Raw genomic sequence first — 25,482 nt, forward strand, 5'->3', positions numbered from 1 at the left:
GCGAATGGCATCCTGGGATAAGAATTTGCGCCATGTTGGTAGTCAGCGTCTGATACTAGTATTATTTACGTTTCGCCTGTAAATAAAGTCCAAGTGTAGTTGCTTCTGGCACACCTGAACAGCAAGCTCGTCTATAACGATGAGTCCGGCGGAAACGAAGAAAACCAAGCGACGAAAGAACAAGAAGGTGGCACGTTCCCCAGGGAAAGAACAGATTGAAGGCGTAGGCATGTCTTCAGAAGTTGGCAGTGCTAATCCCTGTATTGGCCAAAACGCAAAGGTACACAATCCTCTGCACTTGCTTGCCACTCTGTAAGGATTATCCTTCTCCGTGTGATAGCGCGAGCAGTAGGACTGAATGTACAAGTACGGTTCACTATAATTTTTACGTGCCTGACGTGTGAAATATGAGAAACTCGACTCTGGGCGGGGAAGGAGGGTACTGGGTCTTTAAATGCGTGTTTAGGCTAGTGATCGTTTTCACCTGTCAGTCTAGAAACAAGCAAAAAACTACAGCGCGGACACACCTGTCGACTACGATTCTCCTTACTTGTATTTTATCGTGAGAGCTTGGGAGTATTCATCTCCATCCGATGAACAAGATAGGGAACCGAAGCACGTTTCCGGTACGCACGAGGATCGTGCAGAAGGTTCAGTCCTTTCCCGCCTTCGTGGTTTAACGGAGATCGTACCGTACGAAGGATTGTCTACTCGTTCTTTTCGTTTTGTTTTCATTCAGTGATACATGAGTAGTTCCCATGCACCACGAACTATTTCACGGCCGTATGTTGGTTGCCAGTTCGTGTCACGCCCACTGTCGTCTGAGCACTATGAATCACTCAAATGTTCTTTTCGTATGATTTTTGTTTTGAGCTGGTAGTACTGAACACTTAAACATGGGAGCACGCTGCCCGACTTTTAATTCTGTAGCAGGCGTGGCGTCTAAAATATAACCTCTATTTATCTCAGTGCACCGTTGAAAGTAATAAAAAGGCTCTGTACATGAGTGCCCTGTGCACCCAAATATTCTACCACATTCATTTGATGCTCATGATAGGTCTTTTTATTACTTTGTACAGTGTCTTACGACTTCACAGCAAATTAGAGGTTCAAGTGTATGTGACCAGCTGATTTCTCTGTCAGCTATCCAGGATATTTTTAGCATTTACTGAATGAGACTAATTAGTACAAACAGTAATATTTAATTTCAGTGTAAGCAAACACTGTAACTGAAAACTTAACGGGCATGTTCTGAATTGTAGACATGTTTGAAATTCCATTCTTATTTTCTCATGTTGTCTTGTTAATATTCATAGTTGTATTGAGAGTGTTTACTCTGGACTGTGACATGGAACTGCTTTCTATGTCAGCAATTATATCCATGTCATGTGAATGGTGTATACTGTTGTTTGCTTATTATAATGTTCTAAAGAAGGCTATGAAAATGCTGATTCAGGACACCATTGACATAATGGTGCAGTTTGCACACCCACACAGCATTTTTGTAGGTTGTATTGATGGACTGGTTGTATTGGAACTTAAAAAGGAGGTACCTTGACCTCTGTCAACAGCATTTAGGCCTCTAGTAACTGTGTCGTCGTCTATTTCTCAGGAAGCTGCTTTCATATAGAGTTCATATTTAAAAACCAAGAGCTGTGTTGTCAGTCAGTGCAAAAAAAGCAGGCTAAAACGAAGAGAGTCATACTTTTTATGTGAAGCCGAATGTGTGTCTGGTTGCAAAATTTTACAGTAAATGCAACCACAAAAATAATTTCCCAATGGGCAATTCATACATCCTGGAATTAAAGGGGCAGCGTTTCTCTGCAGGTACACTGCCTCTCAATTACAGTCATTGTAGCTAAACTGAAACAAAACTGAGTTTTTATCACAGCTCGTGTGCTTCAAAAATGTCTGTGATGAGCTTTAGATTTTGGAAACTGTTATGTTTTCCAAGAGAAATGTGGCAGTTGGCAGTTTTTCTAAAACATGCAAATAAATGAAGCGCTGCGTTATTCTGCTGTTGGAACTGTATTGTGAAATATATTTTTTCAGTTGAAAAAATAAGCAAATAAATTAGATAATGAAAAGAAGTGCTGAGATAAGCATTGTTTAAATCTTTCAATTTATCATCTTGCCGTGTATGTAATTTTGCTTGAAGAAACCAGCAGCAAACCAGTGTATATGGGTTACAAGCACTTTCTAAATAGCAGGAGCATATTTCCAAGTAGTAGACAGTAGTCAGAGTGTAACATGTCAGACTTTTATCTGCAAAGTATGTATTTTATTCATTACCATTAGTAATCTCGTAAATGTGTACTTTTATTGAAATATATTTTAGGAATACATGCTGGTGTATTTAATCAAGAGGTGGATGTTAAGTGATGAATTCCTATGTCTGTGTGGCTAATTAAAATATCTACTGATTAACTTGTTAAATTAACTCTATGGCACATGTTGAAATTATGAAACAAACTGAACAGTAGTAAAGTCATATTTGCTTTGCAGGAAGTCTGTTGAGTTTTCAAGGGACATGGATGAGAAAAATGATTCCATGTGGAATAATAAATTGCCCTACCACAATATAAAAACCATCAATATTGCTTCAAGATACTTTTTTGAGAACCTTTGTTTAGTCATCCAAGCCAAATATGAAAAAATGCCTGAAATCTGCATTGGGGTGTTGTCACAATTATAAGTAAAAATTAGGGGTGTGCGAATATTCAAAACTTGAAATATGGTGGTTAGAATAACGTTGGTATTTACTTTGATTCAAAAGATCCTTTTGATGTTCGAAATATTAAAACACCCGCAAAAATTTAAAACATATTCAGAATGTGTTTTTAAAGTGCAAAGGTGACATAAGAATGCTTTATCAACCAAGGTAGCGTTATAGAAAATGTCTTATCACTCAGGGTCGCAACTAAATTCGCAGAAATAAAAAAAAAAAACTTTGTTTTTCAAACTGCTAATGTTCTGCAACAGCCCTGCTGAGCATCGCCACCACCATTTCGATCTGGTTGGATAGCATATGTCTCAGTCTTCAAGTCTGGCCGCTTCAGCCAGCCAGCACTGCCCCCCTCCTCTTGTGAAAGAATGTTCTCCAATTGGCTGCGTCCACTGCGGGAGCGACGTGTGCTCCTTGCGGTCCACATGTTAACCTTTTAATGCAGGCGCTGACTTACGGCTGTCAAAATGGGCGGTGCATAACAGAGTTGTTATTGCTCCTCCAAATTGAGATAGCACGCTCAGAGGATCAAACTACAACGACAAGCTAAATAAAACACATCAACACCATTGTGCCTAGTCAGCAGCTGTTTTTGTTGTCTGGAGGAATTTTCACTTACACAACAGTGTCGCTTCTTCACGAACATACTGGGCAGCTATCCTTCCTTCATGACAACATTGAATAACTTTAGATGTGGTACTGTCAAGCAATAGTGCTGAAGAATGCATGATTTTCGTGTACATTTGCTTTACAGCAAATGTTATTTTTCATTTCTGGTTGGAGAAAAAGGTATTTTTTGAAAATGTAAATTGTGGTACTATTCGTATTTGAAAATATCCAAAAGATATTCTGTTTGATTCACACTTGGATTTCATTATTCAGATTAGCTTTGAAGTTGAAAATGTCCACACAACCCTAGTTCAAATTGATTGTCCTTTAATGTGTCATGAATTACATAGGTGTTCCAGCTGACAATTTCCTGAAAGCTTGTATTAAGCAATTCAAGATGATTGTAGTAATGCCAGCGTGTATTTAAGCAGATTTAAGTAGTGGAAGCTTGTGTATCTAGCGATTCGTAGTAAGCGCAAATTGCAAGTTAGAACCTGTGCCATAATGCAACTAAAAAAGAAGTACTTAGTGAATTGTTTTAATTAGCCATTAGGACATTGCAGATTGTCACGCAAGTAATGTTTGCTTTAAGTATTTCAGTTCAAGGGCTATATGCTCCAGGCGATTTTTCAAATGCTCAAACTATTAAAAAAAAACATGCCATATGTTGGTAGGTAACATGCATTCTTTGGCACTGTTCTCTTTCTTTTTTTTGTTATAGCTGCTGTTGTCGTCTGTAGGATGCATAGTCCACGCATATTTCACCCTAAAATATTTTTTTTAATGAAGTTAAATGTGATGAGGTATGTATGGTCTGCTGCTGAGCATGAGATGACAATCTATTTCTAGCCATAATGACTGCATTCTAATTGCATTAGAATACACAAAATACATGTGTGCTTGATTTTTCATGCACATTGAGAAAGCCAAAAATGGTGAAGGTTAATTCAGAGCTCTCTATGTGCTACTCCGTCTCTTGTAAGGAGGAGTATCTTTAGTACATGGAAAAGCCTGTGGATAATTTATGATGATTATAATAATAATCCTTGCTTGTATTATAGAGCAGCCCAGTATGTTTGTAGATATCATTTTAAGGTTTTATTGGCAGTAATATTTGGGAGACAGCATGTATTTAGAAATTCTCATTTTTTTTTAATTTACTGTCTGATAATACGGGTGATAGCACACATAACTGGAGCTATCATTGCAGCTCATGGTTGCTGTTACTGTTACAGTCGTGGTCTGAAGCTCTGGAGAGTGAAAGCTGACCTCCTCACTCTCTACAGCTTAGCAGCGTCAAATTGTCTTGCAGCACTACATTCTAGCAGCAGCTACAGATGCTGTGGCCTCTGTAGCATTGAGACACCGTGAGCATTCACATTTTTACTGGGATGGCCTCTTTCATGTGAAAGGGATTGTTAAGTACTAATCCTGTGTCATGCATTGTGTGTGTTTGTGTTTGTGTGTGTGTGTGAGAGAGAGAGAAGCCTACCAATCTTGCCTTGCTAAACCTTGTTTTGGTTTTAAATGGCACTGTGATCTTTGTTTTCTATAATCGGCAGTTAACTGCCCACATCCAGTTATTCAAATTTTGTGCAATTTTGTAAGGCTGATGCAGAAAAGCAGATGCGTACTACCTGTCTTTCAATTCTGTTTTCTGGAGTACTAACCTATTCACTGAAGCTTTAAAGTAACCATACTTACCGTAAAATGCTGAGCAAGCGCCCCCCTCTCTTTTTCAGGAGATCTGAAATAAGCACCAATGACTGAGCAAGCGCTCCCCCTCCTCCCCTGCGGCCACTTTTTTTTCAAGACGAGCATCGCTTGTGTAAAAAGAACCACAAGATTGAGTAACTTATAAGAATAGACTGTTGGGCGAATTGGTAATTCATGATGGATGAAAATAGTGCGAAAAAACGTAGGACGAGACGAAGAAGGCTACAAAGAACGAAAATATATAGGAAGCCCAAACCACATGTTCACCACAAACAGAACCAAAAACTTCAGATGTGCACATCCAGGTACCTTATCTCTGCCTTATTTTACACAAGGGAAGGCTTCGCCACACAGGATGCGACATCTGAGGCTTTTGGTTCTGTTCGTAGTGAACATGTGGTTGGGCTTCCTATATATTTTCGTTCTAATATAAGTTCAGTTGTTAGTATGCGCTTGTGCTGTAGCCTTCTTCGTCTCGTCCTACGTTTATTCGTGCTATTTTCATGATGAAAGATTGAGTACACTGAATGCGTATCTCATGTTTATGTAATTCTGTTATCATGTGGCCGGTCGTATATTGGTCAAACCGGTTGCTGCTTCAATGGTTTGACAGTGACTAGGGGGAACAAAAACAGTAAATAAATAAAGCATTTTATTAGAAGCATGGATGGGCATTTTTTATTTTTAGCGGCTCTCGCTCTGCCATCTTGTATTTCGGTCTGAGACAGAGCAAGCGCCCGCCCCCCCCCCCCTCCAAATGTGGTCGGATTATCCTTCACCGTAGTGGGTGCGCTTGCTCGGCATTTTTCTGTATTATTCTGCCTTGAAGGTCGAGCTCCATAATACGTTGCCATACAACGATAGTGTATTAAATGGCCTTTCTTGCTTTTCTTTTTCAGTGATACAGTTTTAAAAAAAATGTACTCGCTGTTTGCAAAGACATGTCAGCCAGTGGCATATCGATACTGATGTTTGATGTCTGAGGATAATTCAGATAAATGTTGGGAAGCTGCGTGGTAGTGTAAAATCAGTACAAACTGCATGAAAAAAAAAAACTCACAGGGTCCATTATGCATTCACCTGAGACGACAAAGGTGAAAGCCATCTTCATTTTTTTCTCAGTCAATGTATTGATCCTGCCTCACCATCCTCCGAAAGCTTCTTGCACCTAACGTGGTTTGGCACTGCCTCCAGGATCAGAGCCACCTCACCTGGTTTTGTACTGCCTTCGTGATCGGCCCTACTGCCTCCGTGACCGGCCCACCTTTGACCAAGTTATGATGTCATGTGATTACGTCATCATGTGACGTCACGTGACATCACTGTGACGACATGATGACGTCATCACGTGATGATGATTTTTTTTTTTTTCGTCACTTGTCCCCGATGCCGCTGGACACTTGACGGTCAATTTTTCGCGTTTGATGGGGCATCTAAGGCTTTCGCCTTAAAAAACAAACTTTTTTTTTTAGCCATACACCTTGGGATTGCTGTGCATTTTGAAAATAATCTTTCATTTGGGCGGGAATGATTTTGCAAAATTACACAAGAGCTTTTCCATAAACCTGTCATTTTGCTGTATTTGAAAATATATTTTTCTTTACATTAGGATGGAGTTATCGATTCATCATTGTCAAAGTCATCATGTGGGCCAAGAGAGGATGTGCACGGGTGCATTCTTTGCTCAAGGACTCATGGCACTGGTTCCACCGCAGGTTTGTGCCAAGATGTGTGATAGTGGGATTCGTTGTTTGTTATTGCCATTTTATTTTACACGAATGCCAGTCTCTTGTATCACACTAAAGGGCTTAATGTTTTGTGGCACCCGGCATTATGCACTGCTTGAAGTGGCAAACAAGGGATAAAACAATGGCAAATTTTGAATTTTCTGCAGTATTTCACAGTATGCATTTTGAGTGGCAAGTAGGGATGACACATTCTTGTCGTCCCTACTTGCCACTCATTTTAATTTACTTAATGAACTCCTAAAAATATGAACCCTTAAAAAATATCAGCACTGCTGAGTGCTAACTTTGTCAGTAATGCTATGTCTAAAGCATATTGAAACGACACATTTGACACATTCTCTTTATTAGTTGGCTGCACATTAATCTTCACCTGCGTATGTAGTATGTACAGTACATCGTTTTGCTGGTGAATGCGAATGCAGCTTTTTCAGTTGGGCACTGCGACAGGCCATTAGCATTCATATAGCGGAACTGTAATGCGAGTTTAACTGTTTGTGATTGCACAATTATGAGATTGAGGAAGTAAAACGGTGACACCATTTAGAAAGGCTGCTCATGAGAAAAAAGGAGACACTATGCACTATGTTAAAGGTTTATGTTGTATTTCTTGCCTGAGCTCCTCAGACTTTCATTGTAAAAACAGGTTAATAAAATATGCCGCGGAGTGCCTTATAAATGCTGACGCTAGTAAAAAGGTGAGGTATTCTAGTAGTAGTTATTTACCCTTTTGAACAGTTTCTCCTCCGACAGGCAATGAAACCTGATGTGTTACATACAGTGATACAAAATACATGTTTGTGCCCAATACAACATGATCCAAGCAAATTTATTGTCCTAATGATGCACATCTGTGTGCAAAAGTATACGGACCACGGGAGTGCATGCCAAAATGTATCTATGCTCCATCTGCTGACACGGCACCTATTGAGAGGGATGCTAAAGTAGTGGCACGCATGCACGTTCCATCATATCTGCTGGCCTGTCTTGAAGCTTTGCCTGACGACACATCTGCTGGCCTGTCTTGAAGCTTTGCCTGGCGTGGTTATGGTGCTTGTCAACTAAACCTGAACTGGGTGTTGCTTTCTCTGCTCCATCGCATCTGCACTTTTGTTTTACATAGCAGCTGAGCACACATTCAGCGTGCATCGCTTTCCTCCTTTTTTAAAGTGAAGCTATCTTAGTCTGCCCTGTGCCATCGTCATTGCCATCGTAGTAGTAGTAGGCATCATGCAGGTCACATGACCAGAGGCGGACTTGAATGAATAAATAAATAAATAAATAAATAAATAAATAAAACGAAATGGTGATGATCATCATGATGCTCGAAATGATGGTTTTGATGCTGACACTGCTTGCATTCCTGTGCAGCTGCGATAGTAATATGCGTTTTCAGCAAGTGGGTGGGTGGAATGGGCCGCGGCCGCACTGGAACGCTACCGTGAATACTTTGCCGAAACACAAAATGTAATGCCTGATGCAGATGCAAGACCAAAATGTAATGCCTGATGAAAGGGGTGACAGCTTCGCTGTTTGGCAGTTTTCAGGGCATGGAGCTGACTAGATTTTTTTATTATTATTCTTATTGTGTGACACGCTGCTTCCTCTGATGCCTTTAGATGACTTGTGCAAGATGCCTCGTTTCTGCGGTGCTGTATTATTCCATGTGGTTCCCATGTTTGCTGCCGCATATCGAAACACCGTTTTGCAATTGGTGTCCCTTGTCACAAAACGGAGTAGTAGTGAGTAGCAGGCACTATTATGCTGCGGTAAGCACCAGCATGTTCAGAGAGCAAATTAGGGGCACCATACTGCTTTTATTTTTTTCTAATCATTCAACAAAAGCAAGAACAATAAATGCACAACGGCTGCAACATTGCCCCATACACGAGATCAGGTGCAGCTGCGGCGTAGCAAAGAAAGCGACACCCAGTTGACTTTTAGTCAACGAGCACTGCAACCATGTCAGGCAAAGCTACATAATAGCCAGAGGATGTAATGGGACGCACATGTGCAGCGCTGCTCTAGGGGCCCTCTTGACAGCAGGTGCCACGATGGCAGATGGCGTGTCGATGCACTTTGGCACGCACTCTTGTGGTCCATATATTTTTTCTCATGAATGTACCAGTCAGCCCAGTTCAGCACACTCCTGTACCGCACAAGCATCAAGTGAGGCTTCGCATGGGCCAGCAGAATAGGAAGCAACACACTGTGGTCCTTTTTTTAAATTTTTTTTTTTTGGCTTTTAATGCACCTGTACGAGCAGGGTGGGCTATTGAATCCACTAAGTGGAGCCATACAGTATCACTCCTCCCCTTCTCCTGGAACTAAGAAGCACGGCTGTAAGCTCATATTTTATTTAAGAGTGAACAGTCATGTACCTTTTGTCAACTCATAAATTCCAAGGGACGATTTGGAACAGATGAGTGAGCATCACATTCTTGTGCTGAGCAACAGCTCCTGACTTGGGATTGGAACACAAGTGCTATCGATCGAGCAGGCAGGCAAGGAAGTTTACTTTGTGAACCCTGTGTGAAAGACCGATTTCTGTTTTCCTCTCTTCGCTGTTGGCACTGTTTCTTTGTAAATGAAGGCATCATGATGCCTTCAGGTAGCATACAAGGATTTATTGGAGCCTTCACCCAAAAAGTTAATGTATACATCACACCTGCATTTGACAGGATGTTCCACGTCAATGCTGCTGGTGTTGAGACCCTCACTATGTACCATCTTGTCTCATTATGTGTGTTGAGCTGTCACATCTACTTGGGTATTTGTGTACTGGATCTAACCCTGTGATATACACACACACACCTTCCTCATCTGTGACATCCTTGATGACCACAGTGGCATATATTTAGCATCAATCGAGCTCACTACTATATCTGGTAGGCTTGAAATTATTTACCAAAGGTGATTTTTTTTAAGTGATGGTCATTTCATTCCTTCTGTTTGAAGGATTTGTCATAGCAAATTTGAGTGTAAACAGTATTGTTTGCTTTGCTGTTTGTTTTGGTTTTAACCCTTTATGAAGTGCAGTAGCTTTTTCCGGTAATTTTAATAAAGCTGGTGCATAAAATAAGCTGAGGACATCTTTTTCTGCAAAAATTTACCTCCCGATGCTATTAAATGCTAAAAAAGTGGGTAAAATATGTCCTACTGGTGATATGAATACATAAAAAATAAATTTACTGAAATGCACAGCACGGTAAGCTTACAAAGCAATATTTACCATTGCACTGGGCTCAAGCAGTAGTGTTGGTGTAGAACTGTCCAACTTTGAGCCAAAATGTGGGATATTTTTTATGCCCTAATCACACGTAGCGCTAATTTATGTATTAGGTTACGTTGAAACTGTTAAATTATTGCCATTTGACAACCAACATCTATGTGCTTTTCTCTTCAATAACACGGTCTTTTACTACATATTTTGCAGAAGCAGATCATAACAAAGATGCTGTGGATATCTTTGGACCAGTAAGTACACTTATTGTTCTAAGAACACGCTTTCGTAATTTTAAAAATTGTGAAATAAATTTGTCGCATTGCATTTTAGGAAGCTGTGTGGGACAACTTGCCGTCAGATGCCCTTTGCTCATCAGATGCCCTTTTCAGTGAAGATGTGAGTTCGCAAAAAGTTGCATGATGGACACATGTTTTTTTTTAATAATGGGCTTGTTTATGAGGGTCAACAGAAAAATTTTGGATACTTTATTCAGGTTGATGGTGGTTTATTTCTTGTTATTGTCTAACATTTTTTTTTTTTCTTACCAAAATGCAGTAGCATTTCTGTCACTTCATGCATACTCCATCATATTAGACTGACTTAGGAATACAAGCACTCCTGCATTGAACCCTTGCACGAGGGCCACAAAAGTAACATCTGTTAGAACATTGCTCTCTGTTTCTAGAGGAGTAAAAGAAAAGGGGGAGGGGGTGCAGAGATGGAGATGGTTGCTATGAGAGAAAAAAGTTGATCATATTTTAGCATTTATTTCATGCAATAGAAATTTTCTAAGTAGATAGCGTACAACACAGCCCACTTATCACTTAGTTTCATTCTGCATAACCACTCTCTTTAAACTTGTTTTTTATAGATCGACTTGTCTACTGCGTTGAGAGACGGAACCTTTCCAAAGGAGTTGTTGAATTTAGCTGATGATTGTGGTTCTTCTGTGTGCGTCTGTGAACGATATTCCAACTGGAAGTAAGTTTCGTTTTCTTGTAATATAAAATTGTGGTTTATATATGCACAGCCTACATGTGTGCAGGGTTATCCATTTGGTGGTGCGGTTGAGTGTAACAGCAGGCAATACTTCTTATGATGCCTTCTCTTGTTCACCTTAGCCGCCATGGTAGCATAACGGGTAAGGTGTCGTGCTGCTAAGCTCCTGGACATGGTTGGGATTCCTGGCCACGGCGGCCACGTTTCAATATGGACTAAATGCAAGAACACACGTGTACTTAGATTTAGGCACATCTTAAAGGGGCTCTGCGACACGTTTTCAGCATGGTCAGAAAACGCTGCCAATCGGTAGTCGAGGCTCCCGAGAACACGTGAGCCAAACATTATAGCGCAGCATGCAGCCTGTGATTTACAATAAATTCTCAGTCAGCTAAAAATCACTTCCTCTTCTCTCGACAAATGGTACTATTTACTTAAAATCACTGCGTCACTGACTCAAGTTCCATGCCATTGGCTGATTTGAACATGGCATGCTCGGTAGTTACTGCGGCCGCCACTTGCCCGTGCACGTGCGCACGATTGCACTGGAAGTACATGACACGTTTGAAGAAAGAAAAAAAAAAGAAAAAAGTGATCAAGGTCGCGAGGCGCGTGACGTACCTTCTTCCCCTGTGCCATCCCTCCCTGCTTGGCTTCCAGTGCTATCAGCAGGCTGAAAGAAGAGCGCAATTACAGCGTGCGACAAATCTTTGTAACTCCTCTTGTACTGGACGGATTCTAAAAATTTTTGCGGCGGTCGATTCATGAGGCAATAAGCTCCTTTAGTGAAGCCATTCCATAGCTACTTGGAAAGGTGTTGCAGGGCCCCTTTAAAGAACCCCAGGCGGTCAAAATTAATCTGGAGTCCCCCCCCCCCCACACACCTACGGCATGCCTCATAATCATGTTGTGGTTTTGCCACATAAAACCCCAGAAATTAGTGACTGTTATTATTCTGTTGCTCACTTTAAGAATAGTATATTTCTAGCCCTGTTGGTGAACATTCAAGGGGAAATTTTACCATGGTGAAGAGATAACAGACACACGCACTATTACAATTTATCTCTTGCTGAGACCTCGTTGCACAGTTTTACATGCATGGACAGCTTCAGTCACTTGTGCAGTGAACAAAAAGGGATAAGAAGGAAGACACCAAAATGGGAGAAAGATAAACAACAGAACATAATCCATGCCAACTTTCAGTGGCAAGGAAACAAAAACCAGGTATGCATTCACTATGGCATAACATGCTCTGAGGGCATCCTGAGATGTGTTATCTTTGCCAGCCTACATTGTGAGCATATTGCGCATCTATCTTGCTGGCACTTCTTGTGCTATGACCTGTGCACTTCCAAAGTCGGGTGAACAGCTTCATGCCTTGTAGCGTCTGCAAATGGGATTCATAGTTATTTTTCAAACATGGTTTTCACTTCTGACGCCTGTTATTAACATTTTGTGAACCAGTGTTGCCAGGATACAGACCACGAAAAATTTTTTTCTTGCCAAGCTTCGGTATGAAGTCTCTGTATAAATCAGGTGTCCGAGGCCAATACTGAATGACAGGTAGCGAACATTGTTTGTTGATACAGCGCAGGAACACAGGACAAGGAAGAAGTTTGGGGTGCGACTTGCTTTCTTTTTTAAAGCGTGGTGAGAGGGGACAGACTGATGTAAGATGTGTGGCTGCAATTGTATCATCGTAGATCAGCATGCTTACTCACTAGTACACCAACTCACTTCTTTCAAATTCATTGCACAGGAGTAAAATAGAGCGCTAGTGTTTTACAAAGGTTGCGACTGGCATGAGTGTATGCAGCTGTGAATATTAGTTAACGTGAGTATGAACAGGAGGGTGATGGTTTGGGCCAGTTGGTACACCATAATGCTTAAAGGTAAAGCACGAAGAAATGGGTGACGTGAGTGAGAGCAGGTGAAAGACAAGTGCCTTTGTCTGCTCACGTTGTTCTTCGTGCTTTTTTACCCTTAAGCATTATGAACAGAAGTCGTTGATGGTGACTTTTAAGTAGTGTTCAGTGATGATGGAAGCAACTATGTATGTGGGCAAGTGTTCATGAGTATGACTGGCTGCAAGCAAGTGTGAATGGAACTGACTATGAAAACAGGTGGGGGGTGATGGTGAGTTTGAGTGGGCATGACTGTGAGTGAGTGCCCACTCATACTCACTAACAAATATTGGTGAGCATGAGTGGGTGCTGGTTAATGTCAGTGGAATGAACTATGAATGAGAGTGTATGTTGGTGAGTATGAGCTGGCATGAGTGTTGGCAAGAGCCTGCTCATGCTTGCTAGCATTGTCGAGTGAGTGTGAGAGAGTATTCGTGTATTCTGCCAACCTATGGGCATCACACAGGTAACATAAAATAAATGCAGTTTGCACCTATGTTTCGTGTCCATTAAGAACTTTACATGTTCCAATTAAAGCCAGGTGGTTTAAAGTGAAGTCCGCTTACAGTGTTGTGCCTGGTGTCACTCCCCTATTTCTTGAAAGTTCTGTAAGATATTTTTTTCTTATTATTTATTATGCTTATTGTTGTATTTTGCACATTTTGATGAAAAATAGATTTTTTTTGTGCATTGATATGTTGCATGGTTACAGAAAGGTGTCTTGTATGCTGTCTTTTGTTCTGGGCCCTTACTCTGTGACATTTCTTGCTGCATGCAGCTTTCTTACTGTTTGTAGCTGCACATCATTATGTCAATCTTTGTCAGCTTACCGAGGCCTGCACAAACATCGTCAGCATTTAAGCTGGAGGCCACTGTGTTTTGAGTAAAGGGCACAATTTTTGTCACAGCTTTTAAAACAGCCCCTCCCCCCCCCCAACTCCACCCGAAAAATTTCAATTTTGCATGTGTACATATACACGCACACAAACATACATAAGGTTGTTGAACTTCCTCCTGAAAAAAATTTCTAGGCCATGCCCCTAGTAAGTATGGTAGTTTTTATATAGTACTGCTATTCACCAACACCTTAAAAAACTAATGGTGTTCTGAAAGTTCACTATTGGGTCGTATGAAAATGTGGCTATCAACGCTATTTATTAAGGCAGTCAGTCATGACCATTGTAGCTGCGAACTAGTGTATTGTAATTATTTTCAGAGATCACATGCCTGCTAAAAGACATACTACTGTTCCTGAAGAATCAATAAAATAATTAGAATTGGATGATGAACAGATTTATTCAGTAAAGGTAATGTTGGTCAGCATATAGAAAAAAAACATTCTAGTGGAAAGCTTTTTCCTCAGGTGTGCCTGAAATAGTTACCCTCATTAATTTTTATGCCAATGGCTATAGATATAAATTTAATGGCTGACTGATGCAAAAATGTTCTACGAAGCACTTTAGCTGGCATGTCATTACGCAGTAACACCTGTGGCATGTTGTGTAGGGCACTTGAGCCAGAGGCGGACCAGCAGGAGCTTCTATGCTGGCAAGTGGTGAAGCAGGCGCTGCACCGAAAATACCAGAGGGCAGGACTAGGGAGCGAGGCTGTGCCTCCCTTGCGCGATGACCAACCACCTCCATCGGATGCCGAGGTGCGTGCCATGGTGTCACGCCTGCGCCGCAGAGACCCCCAGCACCTGCTTCAATGCCTCAAGTACCAAGCTCAACTGTTTGTAGTCGAGTCGCGCCTGCGTATGCTGCGCCAGCTGGTGACTGGGCCCCGGCTCGAGGATGCTCTGGTGGCAGAGTATGCGAAGCTGCGACTTGCCTGGGAGGGATTGGACCCCCTGCTCGAGGAACTGGTATGCCTGGCTTGGCATAGGAGTCAGGCCTTTCATCTATTCCAAGCTTTACCACTAAGCATCTCGGAGGCTCGTTGCTGCACTAGTATATTGGGGTTCAGTATAAGTGCAATCAACTGTCAAGTGACTTATCAGCACCTCTTTATACATTGTAAATAGTTCTTTCTGTACGTTTTGGACTCTAAAGTGGCATAGTGTACCGTACTAATGAAACTGACCAACAGTTAAGCCAAGGAAAGCACAGGGGACATTATTTGTGGTTTCTTAACTGTATTGTAATGATTCTCACTTATATTGAAAGAAGTTAAAGTGGACAAAAAATTACCCTTTCCGTCGATGGGATCTGAAACCACAACCTTCGTGTTCGAAGGTTGCGGGTTCAAATCCCACCGAAGGAAAGGTGGACACAACACTATGAAAATTAGCTAAACCCTTGGCAAGAAACGTTCCGTTGCAATATTTTATAATCTTTGAAACATGGAAGTACAGTGAGTGATGCAAGTTGAAGTTCAGTCAGTCAGTCAGTCAACAAACTTTATTAAGGTCCAAAGGAACTACAAACTCGTAGTTGCGGGCCGCGCCCACGTTGGGACCGGAAGACCATGGTCCTCCGCCCGTTCGCGGGCCCTTTGGACAGCCCTTAGTTGTTCCTGGGGATCGCCGCTTTTGAGGGCTTCCTCCCAGTCCTCTTGTCTATTAAAAGGCGCATTTCGTAACGCAGAACATTGCCAGAGCAGTTACATATCTGACTAAGCAAAACTGTTTTATTAATCCTGCCCAAAACAAAGATATTAATATCAAAATAAAATTCAGCAACTAAAAAAAATTGTCACTCACAAAATAACTGTGGCTTAGTTTCCACACATTTTTGATAAAGAGCCTGGCAAGCACTTGACGCAGCTTATTGTACTTTCATGAAGTCATTCCTATAGCTGGCACCAGAAGTATTCATTGCCGCTGGCGCATGGCCAGCTGGCACTTTTCGGAGCTCGATGTGCTTGCAGCTTAGACTTCATCAAACAGGGTGGCCACATGCAACTGAACTGAAGGTGTTGTAAAACACTAATAATAGTGTGAAATGCAGGACATTTTAAGGTTTTTGTATTTCTTGCGGGACACGAGACAATAGCCCCCAATGCAGGACAGTCCTGTGAGTCGCGTGAGGGGTGGCCATCCTAGCTTCACTGCCTTTAACAGTGTCTCAGCAGATGAAAGCTAAGGTACAGTGACAAGTTGGCAAAGATCCTTTCTTTGTTATTCTTAGTATTTGCAGTTTTCAAAAGGTGTGTGCATATATATATATATATATATATATATATATATATATATATATATATATATATATATATATATATATATATATATATATATATACATGTGTCATTCCATATCAAGTGTACCAGGTAAATTTTCGACCATCTTTGATCGTGCTGAAAAAAATATGGCTGGTATGTGTGAATGTCAGAAGTAGTTATTAAAGGGGCCCTGCAACACCTTTCTTAGTTATATTGGAATAGTCTCATTATTGACGTATGTCTCTTCACGAGTCATATGCCGCAAAAATTTTTCGAATCCGTCAAGTCTAAGTGGTGTTACCAAATTATAGAGATCACGTTCCGCAGCTTTCTCCCTCAACTCAACGCCGCTCAGCGCGCGGAAAGCTAGGCAGCGAGTCGACGGAGGGAGCGCAGAGGAGCGAGGCTCCACCCAAGAGCGCCGGCGGAGTTTTTTTCTTCATTTTTTTCTCTCTGACGTCTGGGCGCAACCACGTGGTCTGTGCCGCCACTTCCGGTCGGCTTGCGTCGTTCTCGTCGAGCGGAGTCGATCGCACTGTGTATCGCGCGTGCTTGAAAACTGCGCGTCGGTTTGGTAATGTTGGGTGTGCACCTCGAACGCCGTAGTGTTTTCATCGCTCTGCCAACCATGGAAGCAAACCTGCGCGCTCGTTTGGAACGAATGACAGCTGAGATCGGTTTCGGCCCATACTCCGATACACCGCCTCGTGAGACGGCACTGGCAGACGACCCCGAAGCGCCGCCATTACCGGACGCCAGCATTGTTATCGGAGACACGCTGCGCCCGTGCCTCGGTCGGTCGTGAGAACGTGCCGACGATGCAGTTCTCAGCTGACGAGGCAACACTCGAACGGCTGCCACTCTCAACGGCAACCGGCGATGGTCAAAAGCACAGAAATATTCACGTTTTCGGCACTGCATGGCGAAGAAAACGGAACCACGCAACTACGAGCAGACGAGCTGTCGGTGAGACCGAAAGTGCTAATATTAATGTTTGTTCGGTGTTTTTTAACGCGATAACATAATATAAACATACATATTATCTACTTATTGAACTCAAAATTAACAACGAAAGTAATAATGAGGGTGTTATCGTGATTATAACATCAGCCAATGGTGGAACTGCCGACAATCGCGTCATATTTTGCGGACTAATACATCATTTGTCGAGAGAAGAGGGAGCGATTTTCAGCTGACTTTGAGAATTTATTGTAAATTCCAGGCCGTGCGCATCGCTATAATATTTGGCTCGCGTGTTCTCGGGAGCCTCGACTACCGATCGGCAGCGCTTTTTGAGCATGCTCGAAAAGTGTTGCAGGGCCCCTTTAAGGCGTTATATTTCGGGAAAAAAATTTGTGTTGCCTAGAGGGCGCTTCGAACTTGGGGCATGGTAGTGAAACTTTGTCGTACATAACAATTTATATTAAAATAATAGTTTGAGCCATTACTACAAAACAATTTCTTCCTTAATGTCAAGGCGCTGCTCTTTCATGACTATGATACTTTATTCATTTTTGTTTCAACTTTCATTATTTGTCTTGCCTAGAGGGCGCTTCGAACTTGGGGCATGGTAGTGAAACTTTGTCGTACATAACAATTTATATTAAAATAATAGTTTGAGCCATTACTACAAAACAATTTCTTCCTTAATGTCAAGGCGCTGCTCTTTCATGACTATGATACTTTATTCATTTTTGTTTCAACTTTCATTATTTTAAGAATAGGAACTGAGATAAGCTTAAGAGAAAAAAAGAATGAACGTGTCATAACCACTGTTATTCTTTTTTGCAAAGTCTCACATCAGCTCCTTTTTGCTTTGCTTCTTTAGGTTACACTCGACCTCAACAAATATGGTTTGTCCTGGGAGTTGGTGAACAAGTATCTATTTCAAGCTATTGTCTACTCTGATCCCGAGATTCACAAATCTCTCACAGACTTGCTCACCCAAAGACAGTGAGTGCCTAGCTATTCTCTATATGAAAGTGTGTTATCATATGTGCCTGAGCTTGCTAATGCTCATACTAAACAAAACTGGTATCATTTGCTGTATATTGTGTATGGATAGCTTTTCTTATTCATAAATTTGGACGCTAACTTCATGGGTGTGATAAAAAGCAAACAAATTCGTTTCTGCTTTAAAAAGCACATGCTTGCCACTGTACATGACTACCTAAAGAAACCTGCATTTTACTTAGGTTTGCTACTTTATTTGTTGTCGTTGGCCTGCACCATGAACAGGAGCAGCCATTGTATCGAGCAACTGCAATTCGTTTCACCAGACACGGGCCACTGCAAGAGAAAGCTGTTCTAGGACGTGTCTTGGACATCATGCCGCATGTAAAGTTGCATAATGAAAAAAAAATATATATATATATACTATACATATTCTGGGTTATCATATGAGGCATGAACGAAATGTTTCAATTGGCAGTGCCCACGTCTCACAGGGTGTGGGAGTGATGAAATCTCTGTGCAGAAATGTGTACAGCAAGAATGAAGCTCAGAAAGTCTGTTCAATGCCATACCTGGTATACACTCCACGATCATGTGTGTACGGCATGACATAACCGCAATGTACAGATATGAATTTTGCCATTGCTCAGTTGGCAACAGTGAAGTGTCCTGCTATGTGAGACCAGATAACGTACTTCCATCCAGAGGTTCTGCCTGAAACGTTCTATCGGTACTTTAATTTACGTCACATGAACACCTACGGTCCACAGTAATGCAACAACTCACCTGAAATCAAGACTGCTCCTTACTATGAATTACCGTCAGTAGATCAAGTTCTCATCATGACGAAGCATTGTGATGCAGTCACGTACCTGAAGGGGGCACCTGACAGGCCAGGCCCCGTTTCCCCTGACATCCAACTTTTCCTCCATCCCTCCACTCTCTTGCCAGTGTTTCCTGATGGGCATGACCTTCCCAACAGCTCTCCTCGCCCCCACGCTTGGCATGAAGACCACCTTGCTAAGACCCCTTCCCCTCACCCACCCCACATGAAAAAACTTATGCACAAGGAATTCAGTCTGGAAACTCTTTGACCAAATTCCATGTAAAAGAAATACCAGTGCTTTCACAAGGTGCATCTACAGGTTAACAAAACTGCCAGGCTAGATGTCCCATTTTTACCTTGCTACAGTCTCTCTGTTATGTTGACTTGAGAAAAATGGGTTCTGCAGTAAATTGGCATTAAGGAATACCACTGCTTTCTGAAATGCATCAATATATGGTAATACTCAGTTTTGCTGACTTGTAAAGTAATTCATCAACTCGTAAAGCAATTTAGGGAGAACTGGTGTACTCGCTGTCACAAAACTTCTGTCTCACGTGACTGTCTCATGTGGTTTGACGATCAGTTGGAAGTCTGTGCTTAAGTTCGTTTCTTCTCTCTGTTCTCAGTTTGTCTTTGACCTGTGGTTCACAATTGCAGGTTACACAATGAAAATAGGAAAGATTCGCTCCTAAATATTGTACATTGATGGTTGAAACTTGCATGGTGTTATTTAGTGCAGCAAACACAGGGTAGAAAAAGTTGACAAACAGATGCTCATTCATGCTAAAGGGATCAAAGGAAGCAACATGGCTGTGTATCCTAAGAAGAAATAGTTAACTGTAATCGACATATGTGTACAAACTGCAGACATAAAACATGGATAAAAAGCTGAGCAGCAAGAATGGCAAAAGTGTTTCATATCATGTACTTGATTTGTATATCTAAGTGTCCCTCTGTAGTGCTGCATGCTAGCGAATTTGGATATCTTAATTGAACCAAGAGCTGATTTTATGATACTCAAATTTTTTTAGTATAGCAGAAGTACTATCAATCAGATTGCCGAATACTTCGGCAGTTATGTGGAAGACACCATGGGAGTGTTGACATGATGCACGTTACGGTATTATGCATTGGAGGGAGACCATGAAAATCTGGGAAGTCTCAAACTGGCACATACACAGAAGCACTGTACTTGCTGCTCTGAAGGCAGCACTTCTGTAATTGTCGACATTTCGTCCATTATAATACACATTGAAAACAGTTCAAATGCATGTAAGAAATAATGGAATAATGAATGTTTTTGTAAGACAAGGTTGAGCACATTTTTTTTTTAAGTGCAGTCATGAAGACTATTTGAGCTCCTGAGTTCTCTGCACTTCTTAGGGTGACGTGCATTTGTTGTAAAATAGTTCCAGATCACACAAACTATTGAAGAGTAAAGTTGATAGCATACGCTTTTTGTCTTGTCGCTATTTCAAAGTGGCATCCTTCGTGGCATGAGTGCGTGCTTCAAGTTGTGCTGAAAAGAAAAGAGAACATAGTTACTCTATGAGTTCATCCTCTTATATATGAGTGATTTGTAACGACATTGGCGGTCGCACTCCTGAGCTGGCCAGTGGGCAGAGAGCATTTTTGTTTACCTTGCCTTTCCTACAAACTTTTTGCGCTGAGAAGTAAAGAAAATGCTGTGACTGAACTGGCCTGGGATGGCAGTGGTGTGCAGTGAAGACCATCTTGGTTAGGAGACCATCTTAGTTACGGTCTAACAAAATCTTTTTGCAAGTAAACTGCGTCTTACTGACTGAAGTTTTTCTCATATTCCTTTATATTGTCATCAGAATAGTTTACATAAAAAAAATTCCTCTTTTTTTTTTTTCAAATACGTCTGATTGTGTAATTAGTGATAACTGGGAAGACTCGGTGAAATAACAGCTATGTTGCATACTGCAATGAGTAATCATATGGGAAGACTCCATTAGTATTAAAGCTAGCAATAGTTCTGCGTGGCACCCACTTTTTATGTGTGTGTGTGCTGATTTAAAACTGTAATTACACTTTAAGCTACCAAAATTGTGTTTGATTCTGTTCATATTATATGTACATTCTTTTCGTTTTCACCATTTCTCAATGTGATATGGTCATTTGGGTGCAAAAGGGCTGGCTTTACTTACCTTTTTTTTTTTCAGTAAAAATTTTATTTTTTTAATGTCTTGCAGTGTTACGTGTGTCCATTAGTTTTTTTGTTTTGTTTTTTTTCATATATAGGTGCTGCTTTCTTTGGTACACTTTAGTTGAAAGAGCACATCAATGTGCTCCTTTCTTCACTCGCTTTGTGTTCTGTGACTACTAACACTATGCAATTATACTGAATGATCCAGTCTTAGATTCTGCATTGGAACTTGCCTCTGGCATGTCATGCCTATTCAGTATAAATTTCTGCTTAGCCCTAGCAGCTCAGCAGCATTTAGAAAGCAGCCGTAACGGTAACAACAGTGGTACTTGCAATTTAGCACAATCAGTCATTTTGCAGGCTTCAATTTGAGGAATCTGTGAACATAAAGGGCTTAATAAAACTAATGTAAGAGTAATGATTTTCATCATAATCCAATAGATTCATTATCTTCCTTATATATAATGAGTGTAAGGAAATTGGTTGGGCTACCTGAAATGCATAACAAAAGTAGAGCAAAAAATTGTAGACGCAGTAACTGATAGGTAGGTCTGTGGTGACATGTATCAAACTAGCATTTGGGTTTCGCAATTGTCAAGCACCAGTGTTTTGCAGTGAAAAGGCATTATCTAGTTATTATTCAAATAATCTTCCTTTTCAGCTCCCTAAAGTTCAAACAAGATCATAAAGCATTGTTGGAGCTTGACAACGATATGACACTTACCACCATAATCTGGAGGAAAGTGCAGCAGCTTTTAGATGAACCACATCAGTTAGAGGTAAGGTTTAAGTACTGGCACCGAGGTGCTGTGCTTTGAGCCTCTACCAGCATGTTGAAGTTGGATGGGTTCTTGCATTTTTTGTCCTTTGTTGGACAGTAGCAAAAAAAAAAGAAAGTCTTGTATGTTCAAAAAGTGTTTTTACTGCCTCTTTGTTTACAATTTCATGTGCGCCTGAAAAGTACTGCAACTACAGCAGTTTTGCAAAATGCAAACAAGCAAACCCTCATCCTTTTGTAGTACTAGCTTATGCTGCTTGCCCCTGTGGGAGAACTAACTAGTGCAGCAAAGGCCTGCTTAACCTTTTTTATTTTCTATTGGTTCAAGCTGTGCTGTTTGTAAAAATAAAATGTATAAGGAAAAATATATTTTTTTTAACACATAAAAAATATAAACGGGGATGACATGCAAGCTCAACATTTGATGTCATTTCAACGGATTGAAAGCTCTTCTAGTAGAGATTAAACAGATATACTGTCAGACACTTTTGTAACAAAGTGCTCGAGACGTGCAGAAGAATACAGTGAACTCATTTTAACGGAACCTCAAGGGACCGGGAAGTGTGTTCCGTTTATCAGGAGTTCCATTTACTGAGAGGTCTAGCTGAAAGATAGACAAAATGCTTTTTTTTTAAGCAACTATTTAATTGCATAGAGGAAATAATTTGTCTGGCAGCACAAAGGCGTTGCATAGCAGAGATAAATTACAAAAGAAAGCAAGTCAGTTAGCCACTGACTCGTATACATATCACTGACGGCAACAAACTCCATGTGTGTCCTTAATGTTTCACTTTTTTTATACACTGTCGGTCGACGTCAGCGAAACTGGGCAGATTAATAAGAGCTACTTAGCACCCTCTGGCTAGTGCACGGTTTTTGTTGCCAAACTCGAGCACCACTTCAGCGCAAACAGTGAAGGATCTACTGCTGCCAACGAATAAAAAAAAAATGAATCGCTGCGTATGGCACACTTTGACACATATTGCAGTCGAGCTGAAATGGCTTGTTTATTTGCGGTAATGCTCATAGTTTTGTGTATCCAGCGCCAAAACCAGAGATACCATTTAAGAGATGATGTTAATCGAAAACCATGCAACCAGGAGGATGGTGTGATTTAAGTGATTCCCATTTATCAAGATTCCCCTGTACTTCATTCATACAGGTCACCTCATTGTATAGAACACACACCTTAACACTTGCAGTACAGCCAAGACAAGGAATCCTTCGTCCTACAGGTTATTTTGTCATAGATAAACCTGACTGTATCATTGTGTCTTCAGGCGTGTGTTTTTGTTGCTTTAGTACATTAATTTAATGCTATAAATTTTAGAGATAATTTTTTCTCTTTTTTATTTTTATTTTGGCTTATGGGTTATATGGACACAAAAATGGTTAAGGAACATTTTTCATATCATTTAGATGCCGTCAACTCCTTCAGGGATGCATGCTACCTCAGTGTAAAGTAGCGCCAAGTTCTACAACACAAGGGAAAAGTTAGCAGACTTCAAAAACTGGCTTGGAGCTTATTTTATACAAGAGCAATTACTCACCCATCTGACGCATTGCCCTAAACTTTTTGCGAAGTTGCTGCAATATGTGCAGTTTCCTCGATGCACATGCAGTAACGCCGGCACAGTAACGATAATGATGCGGTGACAACATTGGCATGGAGGTGGCATAAAATTCATGAAGGCATCGTACCGTAAAATTCTGAGCAAGCCCCCCACTGAACAAGTTGAAATTATCCGCAAAGTGGCGGGGGGTGCTATCCCAAAACAGCACCGAAATTCAAGAAGGCGGCGATGACATTTTTTTCACCAGAAAAAAAAAAACAGTGCACATGCACTTGCTCAGGAGTCTTCTGGTTCTCGTTTGTGGTGTGGTGCACTTCAACACTGAACTGCTGCCTCCAACAACCGTATTTACTCACATAATGTTCGCACTTTTTTTTTTTAATTAATGCAATATAGCAGGAGTGGGATCATTGTGGGAGTGAATTTTCCTCAAAAAATTATTCTTAGGTTATGTAGGCACTACCTGAGTTGCACACTGCCCTTCTATTTTTCTCTCGTACTACAACTGAACCGGCACGTTTATTCGCGGAGATGAGAACGACATCATACACAGAACCGTAATCACTGTATGCGATTTCATATGCACCAGCAGTGGGAGGAGTTAAAGAACTACCCAAACAATACAGCACACGTGCACAAAGGCCTTAATTTTGCTAACTGCGTGCGCCATAATATATAGTATGTCATAGGTACCATCTTTGAATTGCAAATATGGATCTTAAAGGCCATGCTTTTGCTCGCGGAAACTGGAAGGAGGACACGGGCATCGTGCACCAAGTTCGGGGTGCGATCATTACATGGCAAAGGGAAAAAATAATCAAATTTGGACTACAAATTTCTGGTGCAAATGCTTAGGAATCTATCTGCAGGATTGGATATGATCCTGGCAGGCCAGTGTTGCCTGGACGAGGTGCGTGATCAGGTTGCGGAGCGGGAGGTGGGGCACTTGCTTGGAATTTTACGGTAATGACAATGAAGGCAGACGTGTACATAATGGATTACATTGAATTAAATATTTGTTTGGCAAGTTCTACAGGCACATCTGCAGTGAAGTCAAGTCTCTCACTAAAGTATTAGGGTGTCACTCTTTTCAAGCATGTGTTAAGATGGTTCGTTGTCATTGATTATATGTCTGGGACAAAAAGTATGTTTAAGTCCAGTGATCTTGTCAATGTGCTAATACGAGCTGGAGGTGATGCTCATTAAATTTTTGCTTTGTTATTTGTATTCTTACAGCAAGTGTTACCTGCCCAGTGGATGCCTCCTAGTTGGAAATCGATTGACCCAGATGTTATAGCCAAGAACGTGTAAGTTAGCTGTGTGTTGTGTTATGTGGGAAAGTGATCTTATTCTGTTAATGAGCTGCTTCCACTGTAGTTCCACCTTAAATTATTGCTGAGTGACTGAACCTTGAAGTGACACCTTAGCCAGCCATGGCTAAGGTGTCACATTTGGCAGATACTTGTTTTACTTTGTACTGGATCATTAATATTGTATCATTAATAACATTTAGTGTTGATCATGCATGAGTAAATTTATACAGGTCTGTGTTCTCTTCAATTTGTCATGTAATTGCTCTGTCTTTTTTTGCCCCAGAACAGTTTTCATCATTTGATAAGCAGCATAGTTGTGCCTCTCTAAGTTGATTACGTGATATGTCCGTTGCTTGTAAAATAAAATGATTTCAACTTTGGATAGCTAGAGACCCAGACGTTAACCTCTTAAGGGACTCATAAGAGAAACAAAGCTGCAGTAATAAATTGTGCTTTCACAATACTCGGGTAGTTTTTCAGTTGGCGGGTTTTAGTAAGCCAGAGAAAATGCGAAAACAAAAGGTCTGTGGCAGCACTGTCGTTAATTTTTTCCCACTAACTTGCCATGCTCTCATGGATATTGACATTTGCTTGAGTGCTGTTAATAATCAGTGACTGAGGATGCATTCTCAGTAGGATGGGCACTCTAAATGCATCCTAAACCTTCTAACAGCAACCTAAAAAAACATGTGCAACCTAGGCAGCTTTAACAGCATTTCCTGTATTGGAATTTCTCTGGTTAAATATGGGATTTTATATAAGTGCATTTGAATACTGAAACCTAG

General features: G+C 41.0%; 1 protein-coding gene across 1 annotated transcript in view; it reads left to right on the forward strand.

Moving 5' to 3' along the window:
- The window catches only part of LOC119379612 (uncharacterized), a 93,794-nt gene continuing 68,312 nt past the window's right edge, over nucleotides 1–25,482 (forward strand). The window contains exons 1-9 of the mRNA XM_049413424.1: nucleotides 1–280; nucleotides 6,660–6,765; nucleotides 10,232–10,272; nucleotides 10,352–10,417; nucleotides 10,893–11,002; nucleotides 14,431–14,788; nucleotides 17,912–18,036; nucleotides 21,694–21,811; nucleotides 24,621–24,691. Of these exons, the coding sequence (XP_049269381.1) occupies nucleotides 140–280; nucleotides 6,660–6,765; nucleotides 10,232–10,272; nucleotides 10,352–10,417; nucleotides 10,893–11,002; nucleotides 14,431–14,788; nucleotides 17,912–18,036; nucleotides 21,694–21,811; nucleotides 24,621–24,691 (1,136 nt within the window). The 5' untranslated portion in view covers nucleotides 1–139. The remainder of the gene's footprint in view (nucleotides 281–6,659; nucleotides 6,766–10,231; nucleotides 10,273–10,351; nucleotides 10,418–10,892; nucleotides 11,003–14,430; nucleotides 14,789–17,911; nucleotides 18,037–21,693; nucleotides 21,812–24,620; nucleotides 24,692–25,482) is intronic.

The sequence above is a fragment of the Rhipicephalus sanguineus genome, chromosome 1 (assembly GCF_013339695.2).
Source record: "Rhipicephalus sanguineus isolate Rsan-2018 chromosome 1, BIME_Rsan_1.4, whole genome shotgun sequence".
Lineage (NCBI taxonomy): Eukaryota > Metazoa > Arthropoda > Arachnida > Ixodida > Ixodidae > Rhipicephalus > Rhipicephalus sanguineus.